This window comes from Larimichthys crocea, chromosome VI (assembly GCF_000972845.2).
Source record: "Larimichthys crocea isolate SSNF chromosome VI, L_crocea_2.0, whole genome shotgun sequence".
Classification (NCBI taxonomy): Eukaryota; Metazoa; Chordata; class Actinopteri; family Sciaenidae; genus Larimichthys; species Larimichthys crocea.
This window is the reverse complement of record NC_040016.1, coordinates 11,837,176-11,861,121: the sequence shown is the minus strand read 5'-3', so window position 1 is coordinate 11,861,121 and position 23,946 is coordinate 11,837,176. Positions and strand designations below refer to the sequence as shown.

The 23,946-nt window shown below is 37.2% G+C and overlaps 1 protein-coding gene across 1 annotated transcript in view; it reads left to right on the top strand.

Moving 5' to 3' along the window:
• tex264b (testis expressed 264, ER-phagy receptor b) overlaps nucleotides 1-20,230 on the top strand; it is a 37,092-nt gene extending 16,862 nt beyond the window's left edge. Inside the window, exons 3-4 of the mRNA XM_010732793.3 lie at nucleotides 10,008-10,173; nucleotides 18,504-20,230. Of these exons, the coding sequence (XP_010731095.2) occupies nucleotides 10,008-10,173; nucleotides 18,504-18,793 (456 nt within the window). The 3' untranslated portion in view covers nucleotides 18,794-20,230. The remainder of the gene's footprint in view (nucleotides 1-10,007; nucleotides 10,174-18,503) is intronic.
• The last annotated feature ends 3,716 nt before the right edge of the window (nucleotides 20,231-23,946 follow it).

The window sequence follows — 23,946 nt, the reverse complement described above, 5'->3', positions numbered from 1 at the left end:
TTGGTGGACGACATTATCTCCTTTCCTTTTGGAAAGAATGGTCCGGTATCCTATGCTAAAGGAGATAAGTAAGGAAGCACTGAAGCATCATTCCTTAGCATTTAGAAAATTCAAACCGCTCTCGTGATGACTGCCACGTAAACTCTCCGGGATCATTTTACCTCAGTTAGGAACCTTCCTAAGCAAAAAAGACTATTCCACTGCACTGTTAATTGACACATGGACACAAAGTTGTATAGACTGAAAAAATGTTGTAATACAGATTTTGTCAAGAAAAGAAAACTCAAAAGAGCTTCTACCACTTTTGAAATGCAGAAGAGATATTTTATGGTAGAATCTGTCTTGTTAGAGGAAAAATATACAAACTCGCCTTTAGAAAACATAGGCTGTGTTTTCCTTGGGATTCATTTAATGTGATGGTTTTGCTGAAAGAGGTACTACAGCAGAAAAAAATTAAATATAATACATATATTTTTACCCTGACAAGATGACGAAGGCTAATCAGACACTTCTAACAACATCATTATACTGCTCCTCCTAGTATACTCCTCCTACTCCTGCTAACGTATAGAAATATCAGGCCAGTAATGTTGTAGGCGCGTGCATGTACACACCCTGGATTAATGTGTCTTGATATTCACATTAACATAAGGACTCTGTAGCCTTTAAACTGTCTGATGCAGCAAATGAGTTCTGATCAGTACAAAGGCTACAGATTCATCTAGATTTACCTTTGTTTTAGTACAGGTGTTATTAGTCTTCCATTTTTACCAATAAATTAGATTGCTCTTTAAATGTAACTCTATTTGAAGCAAATATCAAGTTGTTTCAAATCAATTTGTCAATCGGTCGTTGCAGTTACTGTCATGTCTTTTATGCCTTTTTTAAAAAAATCATGGCTTGATTTGTGATTTATCAACCTTTTTGGTTTAAGTTGGGGACTTGTGCCACTGGTGTTTTTTGTCCATTTGTGTTTTATTATGCTGATGGTTGAATAAAAATGGTTTCAGTGCTGGTTTTAGAGTTCCCTTTTCTATTACTCACCAGGAAAATGAGTTAATATATACAAAAACAGCCATTTTTATCAGATTATTTGAATCCTGTACTACGGTTGGGATTTATCTGCCTTATCCTACTTTGTTCCATCAGCTGTCCTCTTCACTGCTGACAGTGGTGTTTGGTTCCTTTCGCCTTTTTCCTCAGGAGACGAGGAGCGATTGCTAAGGCAGAGGTTGTTGTTTGTATCCATCTCGGTACTCAGACTGATCATTTGTTGGCTGTTTTCCTCTGGGAAAAAAATCTGTTTTTCCTTTGTATCTCCCCGTGGGCAGCAGATCTTCACTTTTTTCCATCAATTTTTCACTGCCTTTGTTTCATCTAGGCTGACTCTTTTCTCTCAAAGGTAGGAGGTACAATATCCCCTGGGTTATTAACTGTCACTGAACTTCTTTTAGACACAGTCAAATGCTGGAAAAAAATAAATAGATTTTTCCCTTAGCAATCTCTGTAACATATTGCTACCACAAACCTGAACTCTATAGCAGATAGCCCACCTGAGAACAGATAACAGTTAGGGATGTGAAGATGAACACAGCGATTAAAAAACACTTGTGATAATTTGACCATGCGTTTCCTTTATTAGGGGGTAATTGTGAATATCCTCACGTGAATGACTTGAAAAAGCCATTTAGCTCACTGGGCAGAGATGAAGATACAATTGTCTTCCATCTCTTGAAATCAATGAAGACCCATTGCTGTGGTCATGCAGGAGAAGGGCCTCACCTTTCACCGTTCACAAGGATTACAAGCAGACATCTTTGCAACAACTCTGTGTTCTTTTCCATGTGTATTTAGTGCTAGTGGATATATTCCCACACCACAGTGAGTACAACGAAAGCCAGAAAAAATGATCATGCTGACATTTTTGAACATCTTGAAAAGGACCGTAGTTTGTTGCAATAATAATAACACCATTTGCACTTTTGTTAAAGGACAGTTCTTGTATTTCTGAAGTAAGGGGTTGATTATATATACTCCTTATTTATTTATTGAATCCTTATTTACCTTATTTAAGTTTGTTTGTTTGTTTGTTTTTCACTAAAAATGGTGAAACGGCGTTATTCTATCAGCGATGCAATACATCTCAACAAAATGTAAGGCTAAAGGTCCAGTGAGTAGAATTCAGTGGCATCTCGTGGTGAAGTTGCAGATTGCACTCGACTGAACACCCCTCACCTCTTACTCTTGTTTCAAGCATAAAATAGAAACTGAACTGGCTGTGAAACTTGTGAAAAACACGCAAGGTCCTATGTAGAGCCAGTATTTGGTTTGTCCTTTCTGGGGCGCTATAGAAAGATGATGGTTCAATATAGAAGAGGACCCTCTCCTTCTGTAGATATAATTCTGTGGTAACAAAAACATTACGATTGTTATTTTCAAGTGATTATACACTGATAAAAACATAAATATGAACATTGTTGCCAAGGGGTGCACTCTGGATCATTAAGTGATTCTACTGTGTATTTTGGTCTTAGAGTTAAGCATATGTTGATGATTATCTGGATAATATGGTGGATCAAAATCATTTTGGCCGGGATAACATGATTTTCATATCAACCCATGCCTTATTAGGATTAATATTACAACATTATGGGTTTTGTGTGCATTCCTGTATTATATTTGGCATATATTTCAATAAAGTTGAAATTTAGATATTAACTCAACTAAAATTCCAATGAGATGAAACTTAACTACTTCCTTTATCACATTAATGTTACTTTGTGAATCTACACGAGAAGCAGTTCCTCAGGGTCTTCATTCCTCTCTGTGTTTGCTGCACTGTCTTGCACCTGTTTATCATGGCTGTGAGGGTGTTATCACTATTATCTGTGAAATCTGTGGCAACCTGGGCATGGTTTCTGTTCGGCAGACAGCCGATGTGTTGGTGCTGAGAGTCGATTTTTATCTGGACACTTGCTGTTTCATACCTTTGCAAGCTGAATATCTTCTGGGTTTTGACTACTGTTGAGACAGAAACAAGAAAGTTGAAGATGTCCCTTAGGCCTGTGAGGAAGAAGTGTTATTTGATTGATACTAAAAGGTAATTCAAATACTGTACATTAATATTAAGGATAACTTAGTTGCAGGCCTATGTGATTGGAACATAACACCTTTATTACATGGTCTGACATTCTGCTGATTGGTCCCATTGATGATGATTCTGCAAGAATCCCTGTTTTCTGATCATCTAAGGTATCAAGGTACTTGCCCACCTTCAAAAACACACCTTTTTAAAATTGCTTTTATTGTTTAGCTCAGTCTATTGTGTTTCTGGTGTACTACGTCATATTGTTTTGCTGATTTGATGTTCTTTTTATGTAAAGTGTCTTTGACTACCTTGAAAAGCACTTTTAAATAAAATGTATTATTATTATTATTATTATCATTGTGCTCAGGAGAACAGTCTTATCAAGGCCTCAGGGTTATTTGGTTTTAGGATTATTACGGTATGCATGTGTGGGTGTTCCTAGACCAAGGCCACCAGATAAAGAGGTGGATGTGAATTATCAAGAGCAACTTGGGAAAAGCATGTATTACTTCTTTGTGCTGGGAGTTAATGGTTGCATTACAGAACCACCACTGATAGCTCACGCATACAGTAGGCTTTATTTGTTTCAGGCTTGACTTTGGTTATTCTGCTCCTACATTTCCAGCAGTATTTGCCTTGTTAAAAACACTCTTATGTCCAAATGTATTCACTATATTTGCAACGCTGTCCCAGAGTGCCTATTTGTGCACTGGTAAAATATCTCTTCTTTGAGGCAGAGAGCTCTTTGCTGCTGTCTTCTTTATTGCTGCCTTCTCTGCCTCACTTCCAGCTCCACACTAAAGAGAACCCTTGTCATCATTTATCATTGAATTGCTGCTTGTAAGTGAAATTGCAGTAAAACACATCAGAAAAATGTACATCTATAACACAGCTGCACAACCAGGCTCCAAATCTTTCCCTTAAAAATTCAATTCTTTGGAGAAAAAAGCTTGAAAAGCAAATAAAATAACAAAAAATAAAAAGCAACAACAACAATAGTCAAAAAATACATTCTGCTGCTGTATTTCTCTCCACTTGAATTACGTAATCAGAACTGTTTACGTGTTAACACCTTAGCTAAGTAAGCAAGCCCCAATTAACAGACCTAAATTACTCATCGACATTTCACAGTCATCTATTTAAATCATTGTAACTTTCACACAGGTTAGTCTGATTTTTTTAAAATTTGGTTTGATTAATTTTATTAGAATTATAGCCACAAATGGCACTTGAGAGAAATTAATTTATTAATTTATTTTATTTAGTCTTTTTATTTATTTTTAATTTATTTATTTTTGTACTGAAAAATTGTTTCCAAGACTACCACACATCCAGATTCTCAAATAAATTATGCAAACTGTACTCCAAATCATGTAAAATCTTTAATGGAACTCTAAAGAGTCCTAATCAAGCTTTAATCAGGATTCAGGTTAATGTGCATGTAAATATTCGTCCCATAACGTGACCAGCACATAACACAACTATAACTAAACTTCTGAATAAAATAAATGTTGCTGGAAGTATACATTTATATGTGTTGGTGGTGACTTTCCAGGAAAAAAGTAACTTGTCAAGCATAAGTGCATATCTGTGTTGTACCATGGGAGACCAGAAATCTTGATTTAAGGCTCTAAAAATACCCAGTACAGTTTCATTTATTTATCCAAGGGCACATGTGATGGATTTTCACAGGGGTCCATGCAGATGTTGCTCCTCAGGCTATAAACCTGGAAAGAAAGAACACTAGCACATCCTCTTCAGTATGTAGACTATCCCTCACCAGTTTCATTATGATGTACTGCAGAGCTACAAATACGCAGCTAACCTGAGAAAGTGCATGTGATAGTGACTTAAAGCGCCTTGTGTACACACCTGTGTGCGTGTTTTTAGTAATACCCCCTCATTCAAAACTAATTTCATTCATTTGCAATTCTTTGTTGATGCAGATTATCCTTCACAATGTTTCAGTATAACAAAGCACCATAATAACAAGGTTTATTTAACTGTGACATGTGAATTAGCTCAATAATTAAGCTTTCTGGAACCCATTAATTGAGACTCCATGGTACCTTTTAATGATTTCCCGTGAAACAGCTTTGGCTGGAAACTGATGATGAGCCGATGTGTGCTTGAAAAGCTTGTGGAGGGCAGCGTCTACTACTGCAGATGCTCTTTAGAACAAATGAGTATGAGTTACCGCTGTTCTCCTGGACATGGACTTAATATTGAAACGCGGTGTTGGTGAATCATCAAGGCTGGAAGAGAATAAGCATGCAGCAACATAAAGCAAAACTGGATACATCCAGTTCTCCTTCATTTTCTTCATTTCATTTTTTTTCAAATTTTGAAAGTTTAATAAAAGTAAGGTGATGCAGTGTGGGCACGTAATTTCCCATGTCTATTCACTTAATAACGCTGCAATATAATAATGTTTTCAAACTAAATAACCTACATCTTTCAGTACAAAAATATTGCCATTCTTGTGCTGTAGTGGATGTGAAGAGAAAAAAAAAAAAAACCTTACTGTGACCCTGTTAGTCTGCACTGAGCCTCAAGTGCTCTCCTGGGCTCCCAAGACCCTGATACTGCAGGAGTAGGGAGAAAATCAAACAAAAATCAATAAGTACACTATCCACAACCCCCTACCCAATTACAAAAACCTACCGTGCACAGTTTGTCTCAGTGATTCCACTGCTGGTCTAATTATTTGCCTACCCTCTGTCCCAGGTCTTGTGTTCATAGGACACAGGAAAACTGACCTCACTGCACAGCGAGGCTCACTAGGTTAGGTTGTTGTTTTACTCACCGGTTAGTGAGGGTAAGTAATAGGTCCAGGCTCCCTGCGCGGTTGCACAAATAATAAGGTTGTCCTCAGGTTTCACAATAAAAAAAAAAATCATTATAGATCAAAGACCTTTTAAAGGTCAGATGAGTTTAGGTCTTTATTACAGTTAATAACAGGTTATGTTCTTAATATGTTATATCAACATGGCAGGTGTTTTTTCAGTTTGTATGCCATGACGTCATGTCAAAACACTCATGAATAACAATGTAAACTGACCATTGTTACATTTATACACACTTTAACCAGTGTATGCACTAAAAACACGGCAGGGCTGCAACTAATAATCATCAATTATAAATCAGCATTAACAAATAATTTTTTTAATGTTTAAAATATCAGAAAACTGTGAAAAAACAATCACAATTCCTTTAACAAATAGTCCAAAACCAACAATGTTTGGTTATCATAAGATAAAGCATCAATTCTTTGTAATTGCAAAACTGTATCTAGAGAATGTTTGCTATTTTTTCTTGAAGAATGACTTTAATGATTAACTAACTTGTCATGTCAGTCTTTTAATCAAGTAATGAACTATTCGTTTCAGCTCTGAGCATCATTTATGTTAAACAAAAATGCACCTTATAAATAAGTGCACATTGGGTGTTACATTTCTATGTAAGCGCTACTGCTGGACTAGCACATATTGTTGCCAAATTCTTAGCTAAATGTGTATTGTCTGCTTTACATGATATATTTAAACAAAATATATAACCGTTAATACGTTGTGGTTGTCGAATGCAAAATATTATTGCGTAAATACGTCCTTACTCATAATTCAAGTTAAATTAAAGTCTCTTCTTTGAAGAATATACTTATTTTTTAACTTTCTGAAGAACTTTAATCTCATGAAGAAATAAAAACTGTAATGTTTGGAGCGCACACACAAAGGGAGCATGAACCCTTTCGCTGAAGATGAATTCAGAATGAGTTAGTATTTAGCATCTCTTTATTCTTCGCTCGCTTGTCTCGCCATCAATGTTTGTCTGAAAAAAGTCAGAGGTACTCAACCCTTTACCCTCGGCTAAAGAGCTTTTTTTTCTTTTTCATTAATGACACTTTAATGTGCTAATGCAGTGTTTTGCCTTCTTTTTAACAGGGAATTCAATTTTAGCAGATGTTCAGTGGTTAGTCGAAAAAAACAAAAAAAGAACACATGATAAACCTTCAACTAATCAACGACAAAGACAGATTGACAGATGATTCACTCAGATTTGAGCAGAAACCTGATTTCTTTGAGTATATAAAGTAAGAAACCTAAAATTAATTATAACAATTTAATCTGGCAGGGAAAGCCGTTTCAAGAAATTATGACAAATATAAACTGCACTGCATTGACGAGAGAGGAGTATAAATTGTCAGATTTTAACAACAAAAGAACATCACAGAGAGTATAAATTGTCAGATTTTAACAACAAAAGAACATCACAGAGGAGGTTTTTATGGTGGGACAGCCAGAAAAGCTTAAGTCACAATATCTTCTTCTACTTCTAGTTTTATCTACATTATGAGAAAGCCAGAATATGTTTTTAACCTTTTGCTGTCATGAAGGACATTATTGCACTGCAGCTTCACATAATTGCTGGTCTGTGAGGGCATGTACCTTCATTTCCATTGTAAACACGATTTCTCCATGTTTCCATTCCCACAATGTAAATAATAATTGACATTGACACTTAATGACATTCGACCTAGGCCAGGAACCTGTAAACACTGTGATGCAAATCTAAATTTCTTTTTATGAATGCCAATCTAAAATTGGACATCCGATGTGGCTTCCCGAATCATCAGACCTAAAACATCACTAATTCTTTACAGGTTGCTGTGAAGCAAACATGTTGTCTACTTTCTTAATTTCCTAATGGGCTGTAGGCTGTTCATCTGCAGAAAGACCAGAATTTGTATGAAAGAATTAACAACAAAGACAGAAGCTGTTCAAAAAGAGAAAGACTGGCCTTTCTCTCCGTTAGGTACTTTATATTCTTTTCTAGTAAGGAGTTTCTATTTTTGTCCTCTAAGCGTAAATGCAGTGCTTTTTAAAACCCACCCTTGGCATATAATGCTTTTGTGCTTGGATCTTTAAAGTGTGCCATTAGGCTGTTAAGTCAACTCTTATTTGGTACATCTTTTCTGTGCTGTATTTGTGAACATCTCTCCAATCCTTTGTTGTTTGACTTTTAGTGCCAACTAGCCAAATCAAATATTGTTTTTATTCATTAAACTCTGTTAAATTAAAGCAAAGAACATTCTGACAAATCTGAATTCACCAGTTAAATATTAACATGAACGCCTCCTTAGCTATTGCACCGACAGTGTGTCTGTGCTCCTCTTCATTTTCATATATGATCATTTATTTAGTGTCTGAACTGCAAAATAAAACTTGCGTATGTGTGTATCTGTATGCGTTCGTGCATATCAATATGCAATATGTAGTAGCTGATGTCTAACTCCATCTGATGAGCCAAGCCAATGAGTATACACAGATGTTTCCTAAGGAGAAATGCACCAATAATTGATGTTGCCGAAATCACTGAAACTGACGGCGTTGTTCCTGTAGACAGCAGCGAGAGGAAACGTCTTCGCTGTCATAATTGGGCTGAGAGACAGATGGTGAGAAAGATGATAGGCTAGAGTTTGAAAAGAAGTCAGCTGTCTCCTATAAAGATTCTATCTTATGTGTGTCTGTTGAGCCTGATTATCCAATTTTATGTGTGCAACGTTCCTGTTGTTTCACTAAACGGTAACCTGCCTGTCACCGCTTCTGCTTTGCTTCAAACGGGAACGTCAGCAAGGGACACAGGGACTCCGCACTCCAAGGATCTGTCAAGGAACGATAATAATCTGAATAGTTTCAACTCTTGGAGAAATGTCATGAATTTGCCATAGTGTAAGAAATGATTTATAGTCTAACATACTCAAGGTAATAGTTCAAGTCAGTGATGAAACACAAGGTTCAGAGATGGAGGAAGAATGCAAGCTATGAATACGACATAATACCATGTTTTTATGTTAAACTAAACTACTTCAAACTACACTAAATAGTAACCTCTGTGTTATGATTCTGAATACTTAACCATTTAACCATCAGATAATAATAATAATGCTTGGATTTTAGTCTAATGTAGAATATCTCACCAGACCAGTAATCATTATCGAGTTTAAATGATTATTAAATAGCACTAAACATCTCTGCTACACTTTGGCAGCATTGAAATAGTCAAGTGGTAATAAAATCTGACATCAATTTTAGCTAATTAAAACAAATGATATTTAAATAATTCATCACATTGAGATACTGAACTGTAGCTGCAATGTGTTTGCAAGTATTGCTCGACATTTAGCATGTGCCGAAAGGGTGAAACAGGCAATTGGCTGTGCATGAGCGGAATAACAAAACATTGTGTATGAAAGGTTAATGAGTGGAGTGGTCTCTGTCATGTGAGACTTCCCACTTCTAGAGGAGTGAGGCAAGTAACGGAAGAACAGCAGTTTTAGCAGAGGCAGCATGACGTGTGGAGGCAGAACATTTATTGAGACAGATTGTAGGGGTTTTAGCTGTTCTGCAGGGGAGAGTGAGGTCAGTGTTCAGGGGGAGAGCAGGGGCTTCCCACGTACGAGATCAAATTATTGACTAGATGCAGACTCGTGAGATTATTGGCATGTCTGCACTTGCATCCTAATGTGATGTTTCCTGTGTGTATTATACGTACATACGTGTGTATTCAAACATTAATTTCAACAAATTTCAAGTGTTGATGAGACTCATTTTAACACTGGGAGTGCGGACTTTGCACCTTCCTGGTTAAATTAGCACTAACGATTTTAACATATAAAACATAACACATATTAGATGTTATATATATATAACTCATTTTTTGTTCATTATATTCATTATTATTATTATATTGATTTTATTTATTATTTTTTATTTTTTAATTTATTATTATTTATTTATTTTTTTGACTAAATTAGGCCCTTAAATGTATAATGCTATTACCACACAAATTTAAAAGATGAAAAATGTTAATCGTGTGTATTATATTTGTTGTAAATCATGAACTTTTTAATATTTTGCAGAAAAAGGATCTGTGCGCGCATCCGACTCTTGAGATCTACAGAGAAGGTCAGATCCAGTTCATGGTGCCCTTGGCTCGACAGGGAGATTTCTATGTGCCTGAAATCAGAAAAGTAGAAAGGAGGCTGTCAGAACAAGAGGAATCACACAGTGACACAGACATCTCAGGTACATGTACTTCATGCTGTCACCTTCTTTCATGCATAAGCACGTATGTTCTTATATACTTACAGGTAAACTTAGTGGGATTCAAATCTCACAGGACAACGGGCTTGGTAATTGTACTGCTGTAAAATGGACATCATTTAACATCTCTAGATAACCATCATTACGTTTGATGATGATTGTATTTGATGATGATTGCAAACTTCAGATTCAGAAGAGCGGACCAGCTTTTCTTCCTCGCAGGGTCGCTGGACTGTAAAAACTGAAAGTGTTCAGACAAGCCAACATGATGCAAGAGATGTTTGAGTTTCCTCAACTTCTGACTACAGTTGTTGAGTTTACTAAAGTCTAGACAAAAGTTCTGCCAACTTGGATCTTTTTGTTCACCAAGTTATAATATTCCTGCGAGGCAAATTATGAAATTCTTGCTTCAAAGCCTTCTCTTTCTACCTTCAACAAACACAGTCATATTCTCATTGAATAAACATACAATTCTCGCTTTGGTGCGGTAGAACCTTGCCATAATAAATCAAAAGAAATGTATATTGCTCTAATTATATTTAAGGAACGCTCAATAAATACATTAACAAATTAAGAGCAAAATGTTAGCTGAAATTTTCATGTGGTTTTCAACATTAGGAGTTAACATGTAAAATATACACTGAGGTTAGTCTGGCATCAAGTACAGTATATATAAATTAAACAGATGTGTGTGGTTACATTACAATATTGTAGACAGAAAGATTTTCTTCATAACTGAATATAGTGATGAATCCTCATCTGCTTTACAGTAGATCATTTAAACAGGGGTTGAATGAGGTACAAATGCAATATCTGTTTAAGTGTATACTATATTAAGAATATTTTTACCACTTGGTTTACTCTTGGCACTAAATGCAGAACTTCCAACTCGGCTTCCCACTGTACGTATTATGCCTCAGATCAGCTGCTTGGATCAAAAAGATGTAGACTGAAATCAAACTTCATGCTTCTAAATGTTTCTGTGGTGCACGGCTGTGTTTTTTCTGGCTGTAAACTTTGATCCAAAGAGCTAATCTGTGGGGTAATACAGTGCACAGAACAGTTCAGAGCCAAAGAAAAAAAAAGTTGACAGCAAGGTAAAGTGGTGAAAATAGTCTTCATATAACTTACAATTGATTCTGAGGCATTCCCATCTGGCCTGGGAAAGCCTCAGATGTCTGGAACGCCCTGATAAAACTGCTACTATTATAGATAAGCAGGTGAGAATGGATGGATGATTGCAAATCAATCATGTATGTTTATACTTATCATTACCATTACTGAGATGGAACAAATTGAGTACATGAGCAGGAAACAAATGCCAGTTTCATACACATTTAGGACATTCCAGATTTGTTTCTTTGAATAAATCACTTAAAGCACAATCTCTATAAATAGATATCTGCATACAAATACAGATATCTGAAGTGTTTGTAGTCCACTCATACTCGGAATAGTATTGACCAATCATGTTTAAGTGGACTTTAGTTGCATGCAGGTAAACAATCCATGTGGAGAGCAAAAGAGCTGGAATGCATTGGCTGAAACACAGACTTGGGAGATCATTGCTATCACCTGAGAAAGCTTATCTCCATTCATGCAGATCTATGTTTTGATCTATGTTGAGATGAACCAAAATACATATTTCTCATCATTCTTGCATCTCAAGTTGCTACTTAGACCATAAAAGAGAGAAGAGGAAGTCTTTCTCTTGATATGCGAACATTGTCTGTTTCCCCCTGAGGATAAATCATTGTCAGATGATAGCTGATGGGTTCTGAAATGACATTAAACATGGAAATGGTCAGAAACTGCAGAGCAGTATTATAAAAGAAAAAAAGTTTAATATATTTATAGAAACTGTTACAGAATCATCACATAAAGTGTGATGAAAAAAAAAGGCATCTATTTATTCAGAGCAGCATATTTTGGAGCACATTTGGAGGACAAATTTAAGTCCAATATTCAGCTATGTTTTTGACTCCTGAGTAAAATATCTGTCTCCTTAGCTGATAAATAATCCACTATTTTCCTCAGGTAGTCATTAACTTTGTCTGCCTCCAGTGCTGAGCATGTAGTGTGTACAGTGTCTGTAGAGCCATTTCTCTGCTGGTGCCAGAAACGAGGTTGTTGAGAGCAGTGCGAGTGAATCAAAACGATAAAGGTGTGGGCTGTAAAACCAAAACAATGAGATGAAAAGACACTAAAACATTCAGTAGAACTGAGGGGGACTTCACAGTCTGGTGATAATTCTCTTTTACTTTACCCATTTGACATATCGTCCATATGAAAATATTGATTAATGCTACTTTAAGGATTTTAATGACTACCAAGTCACATTTCTTAGAAGTGAAAGCAGCTACGGATACCAAAAAACTGTACACAAAGCTCCTGACAATTTACTCAAAGAAAGTGTATTTTTCTCACTTAGTTCAGTACTGTCAGCTACTTTTTGATAACTATTAGAAAACTGCAAGTTAAAGCATCTGTGTCTTGGTTTCCGCATTCAGCCTTGCTAGTTGCCACTCGGGTGGGTCCCGGGGGGATTTGGACCTCGTTTCTGCTGCTGTTTTGTTTATGAGCTGCCCTGCAGAAACAAACTGTGATTGACACCTTCTTAGGTGTTAATGAAAAGCCCAGACATAACAGCCTCTGATGGAAGCGTGCTGCCACTCATCAGAGGGTTGTCCACAGGTTCACGGACACCATATGGAAAACCTGCTTTCAATGTAAAAGATGTACAAACACTTTAACACAATTACGCTTGACACTAATCTATCCTCATGACACATAAGGCTTGTGAACGAGTGCTTTCAAAAGTCAGTACTGCGTGAAGCATGGAGCGAGTCTAATCATGACATGGAGTGTGAACTGTTTGATCATAACAGCTTTATAGCACCTATTGAGTTCAATTAAATACCTGCAGATATTATAATTTACCCAAATATGAAACCTAAAGGACAAAAACAGAAAAATTACAGAAGAAAAAAGCAAAACAGAATACACGGAGGACCATATGTCAGTGTTATAGTCAAGACCACCTCAACCAAGATCAAGACATGACCAAGACCTGAGTGTATCAAGACTGAGAGAAGACCAAGACCAGACATTTGAAACTCACAGCATGATATCGTTATGGAGAAAATGCCAAAGTCAAAGGTCAATGGTGAGGTCAGGAAGAAAGTGTTCAGGAGCCTTTGTTGTCTTATGCTGTAATATTTATTGATGCTTGGCCAAGGAGAATTAGAGACACTCTCAAAGTTCATCAGAAGTGCCTGAGTCGGTCTCACATTCTGCCTAACTCATCCTGGTGGATCTACTTTAAACCCCAAGATAACACCACAAATACTATACGCCAAGAATTAGTCAAAGAGAATGTTTTTACCCATGGAGGTGTTATTGTCAGCATATTCTAGTCTGGAGACACAGATATCTGGTTACGCAGAATGGACCATCAATCTATCGCCATCTATCATGTCTAGGAAGGCAGCAATAGGTCTCTTTGACCCTGGCCACCACAGTGTTGAGACAGACTGGCACCTACTGTTCTCAACTAAAGCCAAACAACTAATACTGCCAAGGACCTCAAGGCCCACATGTGACCTCGTGTGACCCAAAGATAGAAAATTTCATAACCGATATAACCAATCAATATAATACTTTGCACATAGAAATTAACTCGATCAATTATTAGATAGATTTGTTTTCCATGTCTCTAAAACAACTGAATCAGCTTAATATATGTTAGAAAGTACAAAATTGTCTGGGGAGCACAATGTACAGTGATTTATTTATTCAGGTGGGAATTCATGTACTCTTAAAATTATTTTAATTGTTTCCAAATTGCTTTTGTTCTCAAAATGCCAGATGTTTGATATATCCTGACTTCCTTGTGAGAGCTGTTGCACTTTTTCACACTCACTGTGAAAGAATCTGTGTAGTGCCTACATCACGATTGTTTTTCTTTCCAAAAATGATGACCATCCCTTCTTAGTAGGAAAGATTTGTCTTGTTTGCACAAAAAATGAGTTCAAAGCAAACAGCACATCACCCAAACTCTGCATTCTTTGCCATTTTAAAACTAAACCAAAACTATTTGAGTGCAATTCTTCATCAATAATCTACTTTTTTTTTTTTCCACTGAATAGAAAAACGATAAACAGTAATCTCAATAAATTAATTACTTACTTGTCATTCCTAACTGTAATGTCTGGTTTTGTCCAACACCTCTCAGTGCCATATCTTTTTCCATCGTCCACCCACAAGCTCAAACTTTATATCTACACCAACAAAAACCACCCTTCATCCACCCAGTTCATCTAGACCATCCACTCTGCTACAGAGTGGAACTGAGCGGCATTGCAGTGCTTTTCATGTGTCATGGGCGCAGAGAAGGGATGACATTTTGGTCCATGACTGTGAATGATAATGTGACAGGTAGCCATGCTCCTGTCACACAGGGATCAACTCAGCCAAGTTAGTGGTGCATTTGGGACACTAGAGGCTTCTTTGGTCCACCAACCCCATACCCACACATCCGCACCCATCTACTCCACCGTACTGACACAGTTTCAGTGACCAGATCAATCCCTGGCCTCCTCACACATGGCTCCTCACTCTGTCAGACAGCAGCTCAGAAATCACCCTGTCATTCTCTAAGATAGTTCACTCTGTGCAACTACAAAAGTGGCTTTGTCACCAGAGCTGTCGTCTTCTGGGGCAAGTCAACGTCAAACCTCAAGTCTCTTCAAAGTGTGTCCAAGCCATGTCACAAATATTCCAATTTCTTAGTCTTTCAGTTGTGTGAATGATGACCTGTATCCCCTTTGTAACACATGCCAACATTCACCTATTCACACACACATTCATACACTGATGGCAGTGCCAACAAGTTAGGGGTTCAGTCTCTTACTCAAGGACACTTCAACACTCTTTGGACAAGTTGGGGATCTATTTCCCTGAGGACTGCTCTGCCTCCTGAGCCATTCCTCCATGAATTAGATGAGTGTATCGTTATCAATATCATAATTATCAATCTTGTATCTGTCTATTGAGTATAAAGCTAGTCGTATCTAGCTTATCTTAGCATAAAGACTTTTGCTGGAAGAAACCATTTGCCTCTGTTATAACAAGTTTTTAAAAATCTGTCTACCAGCAACTCTACAACTAATTAAAATGTTATATCATGTTTGTTTAACCTGCAGAGTAGATTTTTTTTGTAGAAATAAAGTTTTAGTTTTACAAGGAGTAACATGCTTCAAGTATTTCTTGGCCTCACGCATTGAATTCCTGGAACGTTGTCTTCACCGAGAGTTTGCCAGGCAACTAGCAGCAGAAACTAATCAATTATCAATAATATGTTAATTAGTGTGCCTTGAAAGAAGTGATAGGCAGCTGCTTCAGATCTTTATGCTAAGCTAAGCTAATCACTCCTGGCTTCGTACTTAACATATGTGAGTGGTATTGATGTTCTCGTCATCAGATTTACCAAAATGTCAACATATTTCTTTATATTTAGTCAATAGTGTTTATTACATAGCTATATATAGGCCTAAAAATGACTTATTCACAAGGTCATAAAAGACCCGTTTGGTCTCATAACAGTCAAGGTATCAAGTCTTTATTTTTGTGCTACAACTGAAATAAAGTCCAGGTCTTGTGTCTCAACTCTAGTTTTCAACCAACAGGATTTGAGTCTGAATATAATAATTAAGTAAGGTGGAGTATGCACATTAAATCTTAGCATGCTCAAATTCTGCAGGATCTTCCTCTGTCTCATTCCAGTACAAGGATCAGCTGTCACTCACCTGTATATAGAGGCCGATGCCTGCAGGCACCTCTAAACCCCTCCAATCAAATATGGAGACAATTTTAACCATAAAAAAATGAAGATATCCAACTTCGTGTGTATCTTCCAAACCAAATGGGATTTTTCTTCCCCATTGACTGATTAAATTTGTGACTTGCTTTAGGCGTTCCACCAGCAGAGGAAAACTAACATGAGACCAAACTAGTTGATCTTTCAGAGCTCGGTATTCATATTAATGTTTTATTTCATTTTACTTCTGGCTCCATCAGTCACAAGCACATGATGTGGGTGTAAATTAATCAGCGAGAGCTTGTGGCTAGAATCAAATTTGGTTGTTTTTTTATTTGAATGTTAAATGCATTTTTCCAAGAGATAAATAGGAGTTTACATACTCTGCATTATGTTTAGCTTATTATAGTCCACTCTATGCAGTGCTATTGTTGGAATAAATAATATAGCATTTAATCATCTATGCGGTTTATGCAATTAGTTTAGATTCTCACGGTTCACCTCTTGTTCAAACTCCTGGGCTCGATCTTTGCCTCAGTCTTATATTCTGTGTCAACATGACAGCTGCGATATCTCCCTCTCTCCCTCTCTCATCTTTTCTAATATCATATTTTGGGGATGTGCGACACAACAACATGAGCCTTTAGGTCTTTTATGTTTTGAGCAGAGCTCCTCTTACTTTATTAAATTTTCAATATTCTGAAGTAGTTTTCATTCATGCTCGAAACTACACGTTGCCATGCATACTTGTTCCTCTTTCTTAACTTCAGAAGTGTGACTTTCAACATGTCTCTGATGTGTTCTGTTTTCCTACCTTTGAAGTTTAACGAGGAATGACGTAAATGTTGTTTTGCTTTAAAAAGCCTGCCACGGAGACACTTTTTATCCAACTTTGTCAAGATTATAGCTTGAAACTGTTCAGGTTATAGCCACTGTTCATTCCGAATGCCTGAAAAAGAGACTTGGAGTCTGTTAACATATCATTCATCCTCAGTTAGCTCCCATGTCATAATGTATTCATCACCTGTAACATGATGATTACTCTTCGCTTTTGTCCATTTTATATGAAAGTTTAGTTTTTGCCATCTATAACAGGTTTGATTTAATGACATGCTGCCTTAATGTAAGGAGATATTGATTTGAAGAGAGTGTTATGTGGAGACACGTACAGCCACACAAAGACAAAAAGGTCAGCAGACTGGGCACACAGGTATGAAATTGATCCTATTAACCTGCAAGGAACAAACTGAAAAACGCTGAGGAGCCAAATGGTTGATGTGCGCTTAAATGAACCCGTCCAATTAAAGAGCAGACCTTTATATTACAGGAGTTTCTAATTAACAACATTTCAGTGCCTATTTCGAGTTCTGACTTCCAAGTTGCAGCACAAGGTGTTGCTGCTCATCACATTGTTCGTTAACAAGCAGAAAAATGTGTGACAAGCAAGATGTATTACGTCCAGTTAGGTAAAAGATTCAAAGAAAGAAAGGATTATTAAGTATTTCACAGCTTCCACATTTCTGTACTTTATTTAGATTTTGTGCTTCCTTGTTCATTAATCACCATAAAACAGACCGAATGTGCAAGATGGACAGGATTTGTCATTGTTTGAGATTCGCTTGAATACTAAATATAACAATGAAATACAACATCAAGAGAAATGAGCTGGGCGTACAGTACAAAAAGGGCAATGTAAGCAAGGATTAGCATAATAATTGTAGGAAGAATTAAACCACAGCCTTGCACTACATTAAACAAACACGATCTCCGTGATCTCTCTTATATCCTCCAGTTTGGTAGTTATTTACCAGCCCAAAATATAGCCTAGTAAACATAAAAGTTATCAAAACAGATTGTCACTGCAAGATTTAATATCTCTTAAAGACAAAGGTGATCTTCACTTTGTCACTGCCTTTGTTATTGATCACATTACGGCATAGATGGAAATCTGTGAGTCAGTCCATCACTTTGGGCCAGGATCTAAATATCACCAACTATTGGATGGATTACATGAAACTTTGTGCAGACATTTATTGTTTGAGTCTCACCTGTCCTCCTCTAGCGCCACCTTGAGGTTGACATTTGATGTGTTGAATGAAATATTTGATCTCTATTGGATGGATTACAGTTAAATTAAATTTGTTACAGATATGCATGTGTCATTGAACATTCCTATGCGGCCTTCTATTGAAAGCAGATTTGGCCTCACTGTATGAAACATCTCATACTGACAACATTTTTAATTGAAGAAGCATTTTCCTTTTTGCATATAATTTCTAAATAATTTATGGGTTTGTTATGAACACAAATCATAGACGAGAGAGTAATTATTGTGGACTGAAGTCAAAGTGCAGCTTAAATACCATCATGCAAATTTTGGTTGAATCCCAGTACTGGGTTTTTTTTGGGCAGCCTAGCTTTTCTCATGTGGTGTTTGTTTATAGAAGTCCTCTCACCATCTGTCCGTTTCCTCCTTGTTTTATCACTGCTCTAGGTGCAGACTCGAACAGTGAATACAGCTCAGGGAGTGGGGTTCTCTTGTCAGACAGCAGAGAGTCGTCCCCGGCGGCGTCACCGGACCGCTCTGCGCCTCTCCAGGATCAAGGGGATAGAAACTACAGACGGAGAGACTCAAGGGGAACCTCATTTAGGGAGTTGGACTGGGAGCAGCCTGGTGGACAGCAGGCAGAGAGAGAGGATTGGTTTCATGGAGACTCCAATCAGAAGAGCCTAGAGGCTCCCACTCAGGAGAGGTGGTGGGGTGTCGTTGGAGGAGAGGAGTAAGCGTTAAAAGTGAGACATAGTGAGGATGAGCGTATAAAGAAATGAAATGGAAGTACAGATTATACAAGCATGTCTCACTATGAGTTTTTATGAAAAGGTAATATTCTATATTTTTGTTATTGTGAGCAAATCCAATGAAAAAAACAAAACTTACAATTTCTCAATACTTTCAGATTTCCCTGCTATTATTTCCAAAAGAAGTGTTTAATCTAATATATAGCGTAAGCTAAAAAAAAAGAAAAGAAAAAGGGTCAAATAATTTCCTTAAACAGCTGGCCGCTGTGTTTTTCAGCAAATATTTCTCAAACAATAGCAACAAAACAGTGCATTTGTCGAGGACCACTTCGCACGCTCTACATGCTGCATGCTCCAGTGAGCATTTGCAGCAGCAGGATGGATGAACTCTGAATAAACTACAGTGCCGCTGTTCATTGTAATGCAGCAGTGTTTCAGTAGGTTTGTTGATAATGAGAAAAATCTAGAATAAAACCAGACTTTTTTTATTTTATTTTTATTTTTTATCAGTTTTAAAGTGAAAGTACTGAAATCTGACAGATTTTCTCACAGAAAACAATCTGCAGAACCCGTTCAGGTAGTCTGAATTTCTTGAAACATTTTTATACAAGTGAGTTGTTTGTCAAAATGATGAAAGATGACTGTATGAGTATTTGTCAGCCAAAGCATTTTACTTGAATGTATTTTATATCTTCGGTTCAAATATTGTTGTAAGTTTGATAGTTTTTGCTGTACTGAATCAATTTTGATATGCAAACATAACAGGGGAGTCTGTTCATGATTCATTTGTTTACAAAGGGCCCTCATTTCGTTCATTAATAGCTGACATAGGGCACTGAAATTAGTATAAGCACATTGACCTCACCTGAAGTGATCTAAACTGTGTTTTTTATGGTTGTTTTTTTTAATGCCTGGTGTTGTGTATTTTACCAAGGCTGTGTGTTGGGTGTAGTTTGTGATGCACATGTCTTAATGTTACTTCCTTTCCAAAGAGAAAGGTGTGAATGAGTGCATAATTACCTCCTTCCTGTACTCCTCCCAAGCACCTCTGAGATTGAGGACATGATTATGGGGAGTGGGCAGCCTGCTGTCGTGATCAGTCAAGGAGAAAGATGACAAGACAAGTGGGCTGACCATTAATATTCATTTCACTATCACTGAAGGCAAAGCTCGTTGACTCTACCTTGTATTTACAGTCACTCTACATCGTGCCTCACATCCTCAAATTATCCTCACATTCGTTCGCAGCCCCTTCATTTTCTGTTTAGCCGTGATATTCTGTTATTTTACTTTCTCGACCCTTCTCCCGTCTGCCATCTCTTTGCACAGGCTAATTTCTGTTTGCTTTTTTTTCCTCCCCTTTTGTTATTTTTCTCTCGTCTCCCGCTGAAATAAATATGGCAGCTGAGGCCTGAAAGACCACCTGATGACCCACAGCCTATAATGTATGTCCAGTCATATTCATATCCTTTATCTTCTAACAAACACGACATCACACCGAGCACCTCGCATCAAGCTGAGCTCGCTTGGAAGGTGCAGGCAGCTCACACAGCTGTATGTGTGTAATGCAGTGAAACAAGAAAGCCATATATGCCACTTTCCTGATTACAATTGTCAATTTGACAAATGCTGTCTTTCATTTTACTGGGTTTCTTTCCTTAAATAAAATCGTCAGGTAAACTGATACTTTATTAATTTTAAAGACATCCTACAATGGCTTCCAAATTGAGTCATCGGAGTTTAAGGCCAGTGTAAATCTGCCAGTTTTTTGTCTAAGCTAAGGTTGTGGCACATTTCTGCTTTTCACAGTTTCAAATGATGATTAACAACATTGAAATCCAGCCCAGAATGAATGAATGTAGACCTATATTTACAGACAATATGAATATATAACAAGTGTCCATGAATAAATAATACAAAATCACGACATTCATTCAGCTTCACAATGCCACATCTGCTTTCCCTCAGTGGGGCTTTTTGGGTGTTGATCCAGTCAGTGACCTGTTTCAAGTAGACGTGTTTTTTTTTTTGCATAACTCAGTAAAACCTGGATCAAAAGTTATCCAGATATTATTATTATATTATTGTTATCCAGTGCACCTACTTCTCGTTCATCTTTAGAGGCAATGAGACAATTTATTTATTTATTTTTTTGCATTTTTGAGACATTATCTGTTAGCGCAGTGTCTGGGGAAAATAATTGCATTCATGGAGATCTTCAGCTGCCTAACTGTTCATTATTTTTTGAACATGGAAAAGTGGACTTACAGCATCACGTGTTCGTTAATTTACTTAACTCTAAATTGGAGTTGCCTCTGAGACTTAATTGGCAGAATGCTGAGCTTTTACCTGGCAAATGTTCTACAAATAAGATGATGTATGGTAGGTGTTTATATTTTTAATCTAAATGCTGATCACTCTAAACAAAGGAGTTCAATTCTCTGAGGATGAAGTTAATTCAGATGAATGAGCTTTAACAGTAAGAGTGAAGCCCTGAGATGCTTTCTGTGTGTGTAATTATAAAACCCTCACTGGGAACAGTGGGTGTACTCCTCTCTTTCTTACAGATACACATGTGGGAGTAACTTAGCAGAGTCCGTGCTCAGCTGTGAAGTATTTGTAGGCTTTGTTGTTTATTGTGCACACAGGTGGGACGCACACTTAAATATAACTAGACCTAAATATGACATCAAAGTTGTGACACAGTAATGAAGTCAGTGAGTAGATACTCGCAGACTCTGCCTTATGTATTTGGGTGTTTAAATAGTAAATTATTACAACTTGTTTTGTATTTTCATAGCTTAGGACTGCTGTTCAAAAAAAAGTTTATCTTACTCTACATGTTGTAGTTGTGGTTTTCTTGTCCAATCATCTATTACAAGAGCAGCCACTTTCTATTACCTCCAAATAAAGTAGTGTCAGTGATCTGATTAAACTCTTGGCTTGACTTATATCTGATTAACTGGCTGCTTGTGTTTCCTGCCACATTGGGACTTTGTTGTAGTCATTTTGCTATAGTGCTTTAATGGGTACAATGTTGTTCCAACCAGGAGAAATAAGGGTCCAAAATATGAACATAAGAAACAAGTTGTAATCAAACAGACTCATCCTTTAGGTAAGGATGAACTTTTGAGTTGAGAAGTTGAAGCTGTGATCTTCCAGTTATAGGAATCTCTTGCCATTAGGCAATCATGCTGGTTAAAGGGGCAGTTCAGCCAAACAAATAAAAAAAAACAGACTTTTTTGTTGTTGTTGTAGAAAGCAATATAGTTCCAATAAAAGCCTTTTACAGAGAGGTCTGTGGATTTTCCAGACTAACTGTTTTCAAGTAAACGTTTTAGTGTTTGAACACCATGAACAGAATTACATTCACTTTCATTATATTGATGGCGGCCGCAGCAGCAGCAGGTAAACTCAAATTAAACTAAAACTGTGTTCTTGGCTAGATATCACAAGCACCAAATGAGAAAATGTTTTGATTTGGGTCACTCGACACTTTAATAGTAATTCTACTCAAATCAAACCTGGATTCTCCTGCTGAAATATAAAAGTCTAGTCGCGGGTTACTAAAAGTGATGACGCATGTAATGCGAAATCACCCTGATCAAGGGATTTGTCCAACTCCTCTCTGTACTGTAGACATAGAGGTAAAGTTTTTGCAAGTTCTTTGTGACAAGACCACATGTTTCCAACAAAACAGAAACACAGCGGAGAGAAACTAAATTGTGGATTTTTGGACTGATTGTTTTGTCATCATCCATTAACTTTGTATCGTCAGAAAGCCACAAAGAAAGCAGCAGTCAGACTGATGTGCACTGACCACTTGCTAAGAACACTTTATTTTTGTCCCCTACAATTTCCCCCGACATTAATTGGCATGTTCCTATCTAAACTCTGTGTTCCACCCACATGGCCTCTACTATTGTAATGTAAACTACAATTCTATTTCAAGAGAAAATTGGTCCCTTTGTGTTAGCTGAGGGAATTATGCAACAAGCAGGACCCCGCTCGTCATTTTAATTGCCATTGTACGTAGAAAAAGTTCTTTTTTCCCCCTAACTCCTGACTGCAAAGTAACTATTGTTAGTCCGGAAATGAAATATTTGAAAATGGTGAGATGTTTTTTAACGTGTGTGTGTGTGTGTGTGGGTGAGAAGAGGAGGAGGAGGAGGAGGAGGAAGGTGGTGGCGGTGCTTAAGCTTGTGAAGGTGACAGAAATGGATGAGTAATGAATTCATATTGAATGAACTTAATGTTGCCTCCTGAATACTTCCAGATTTAATTGTAACTCTTTGTGCAGCAGCAGGGTCGGACACGCACAGACCAAAGTGGTGCAGCAGACCTTTTCTCCTCACTCCTCACTAATTATACAACAGGAATGTTGCTGATGTAATGTTGTTTTGAATGAGGAAAATAATTGCAGTTTGCTGCTTGATATAGTGTCTCTGGAGAATGTTTTACTACAGAACGGCATGTAGTATAGTTAACCTTAATTACCAGCAAGTTTTCACCTGCTGGCAACATAGTTTTTATGTAGTATATGAATCTATACAGTGAGGGTCATCTGTTTCAGCTGGGAAAAGTTTTATGTGTATTAAATTATCTGTAACAACACTACACATGAGGACAAATGATGTGTTTGATTCAGCCTTGAGCTCAAGTATGCCTCCATCCTGCCTCCATGACTGAACTGCAGTTTAAATGATATGAACTCTTGTGTGTGAGTGTGTGTGTATGTGTGTGTGGGATGTTGTGGCCTTTTCAGTTGGGGGGGAAAAAACAAACAAACTGTGCAACATACCTCTTTAGTTTTTTTTTTTTTTTTTTTGAAGTGCTATGGCACTCATCTGGAGTGTGATTCAGTTTTAATGAGATGGAGGTGAATGAGGCTGGCCAGCCTTCATGGAGAGAAACGAAAACAACAGCAACAAAAAAGAAAAAAAGAAAAAGTTGATGCTCATTTCTCTTTTCTCTGTCCAAATTTAGCTGGAGAGCTGCAGCACCGTGTGTGTAGTCTATTTGGAAAGATTCATTAAAAGTTAGATCGACACAGTTCAGTTCCAGGGGGAATGCAAAAGATGAGTCACAAAGATTTGTGAGGATTTGGAAATTTTTTGATTGATGCACTTTCGTCCTTG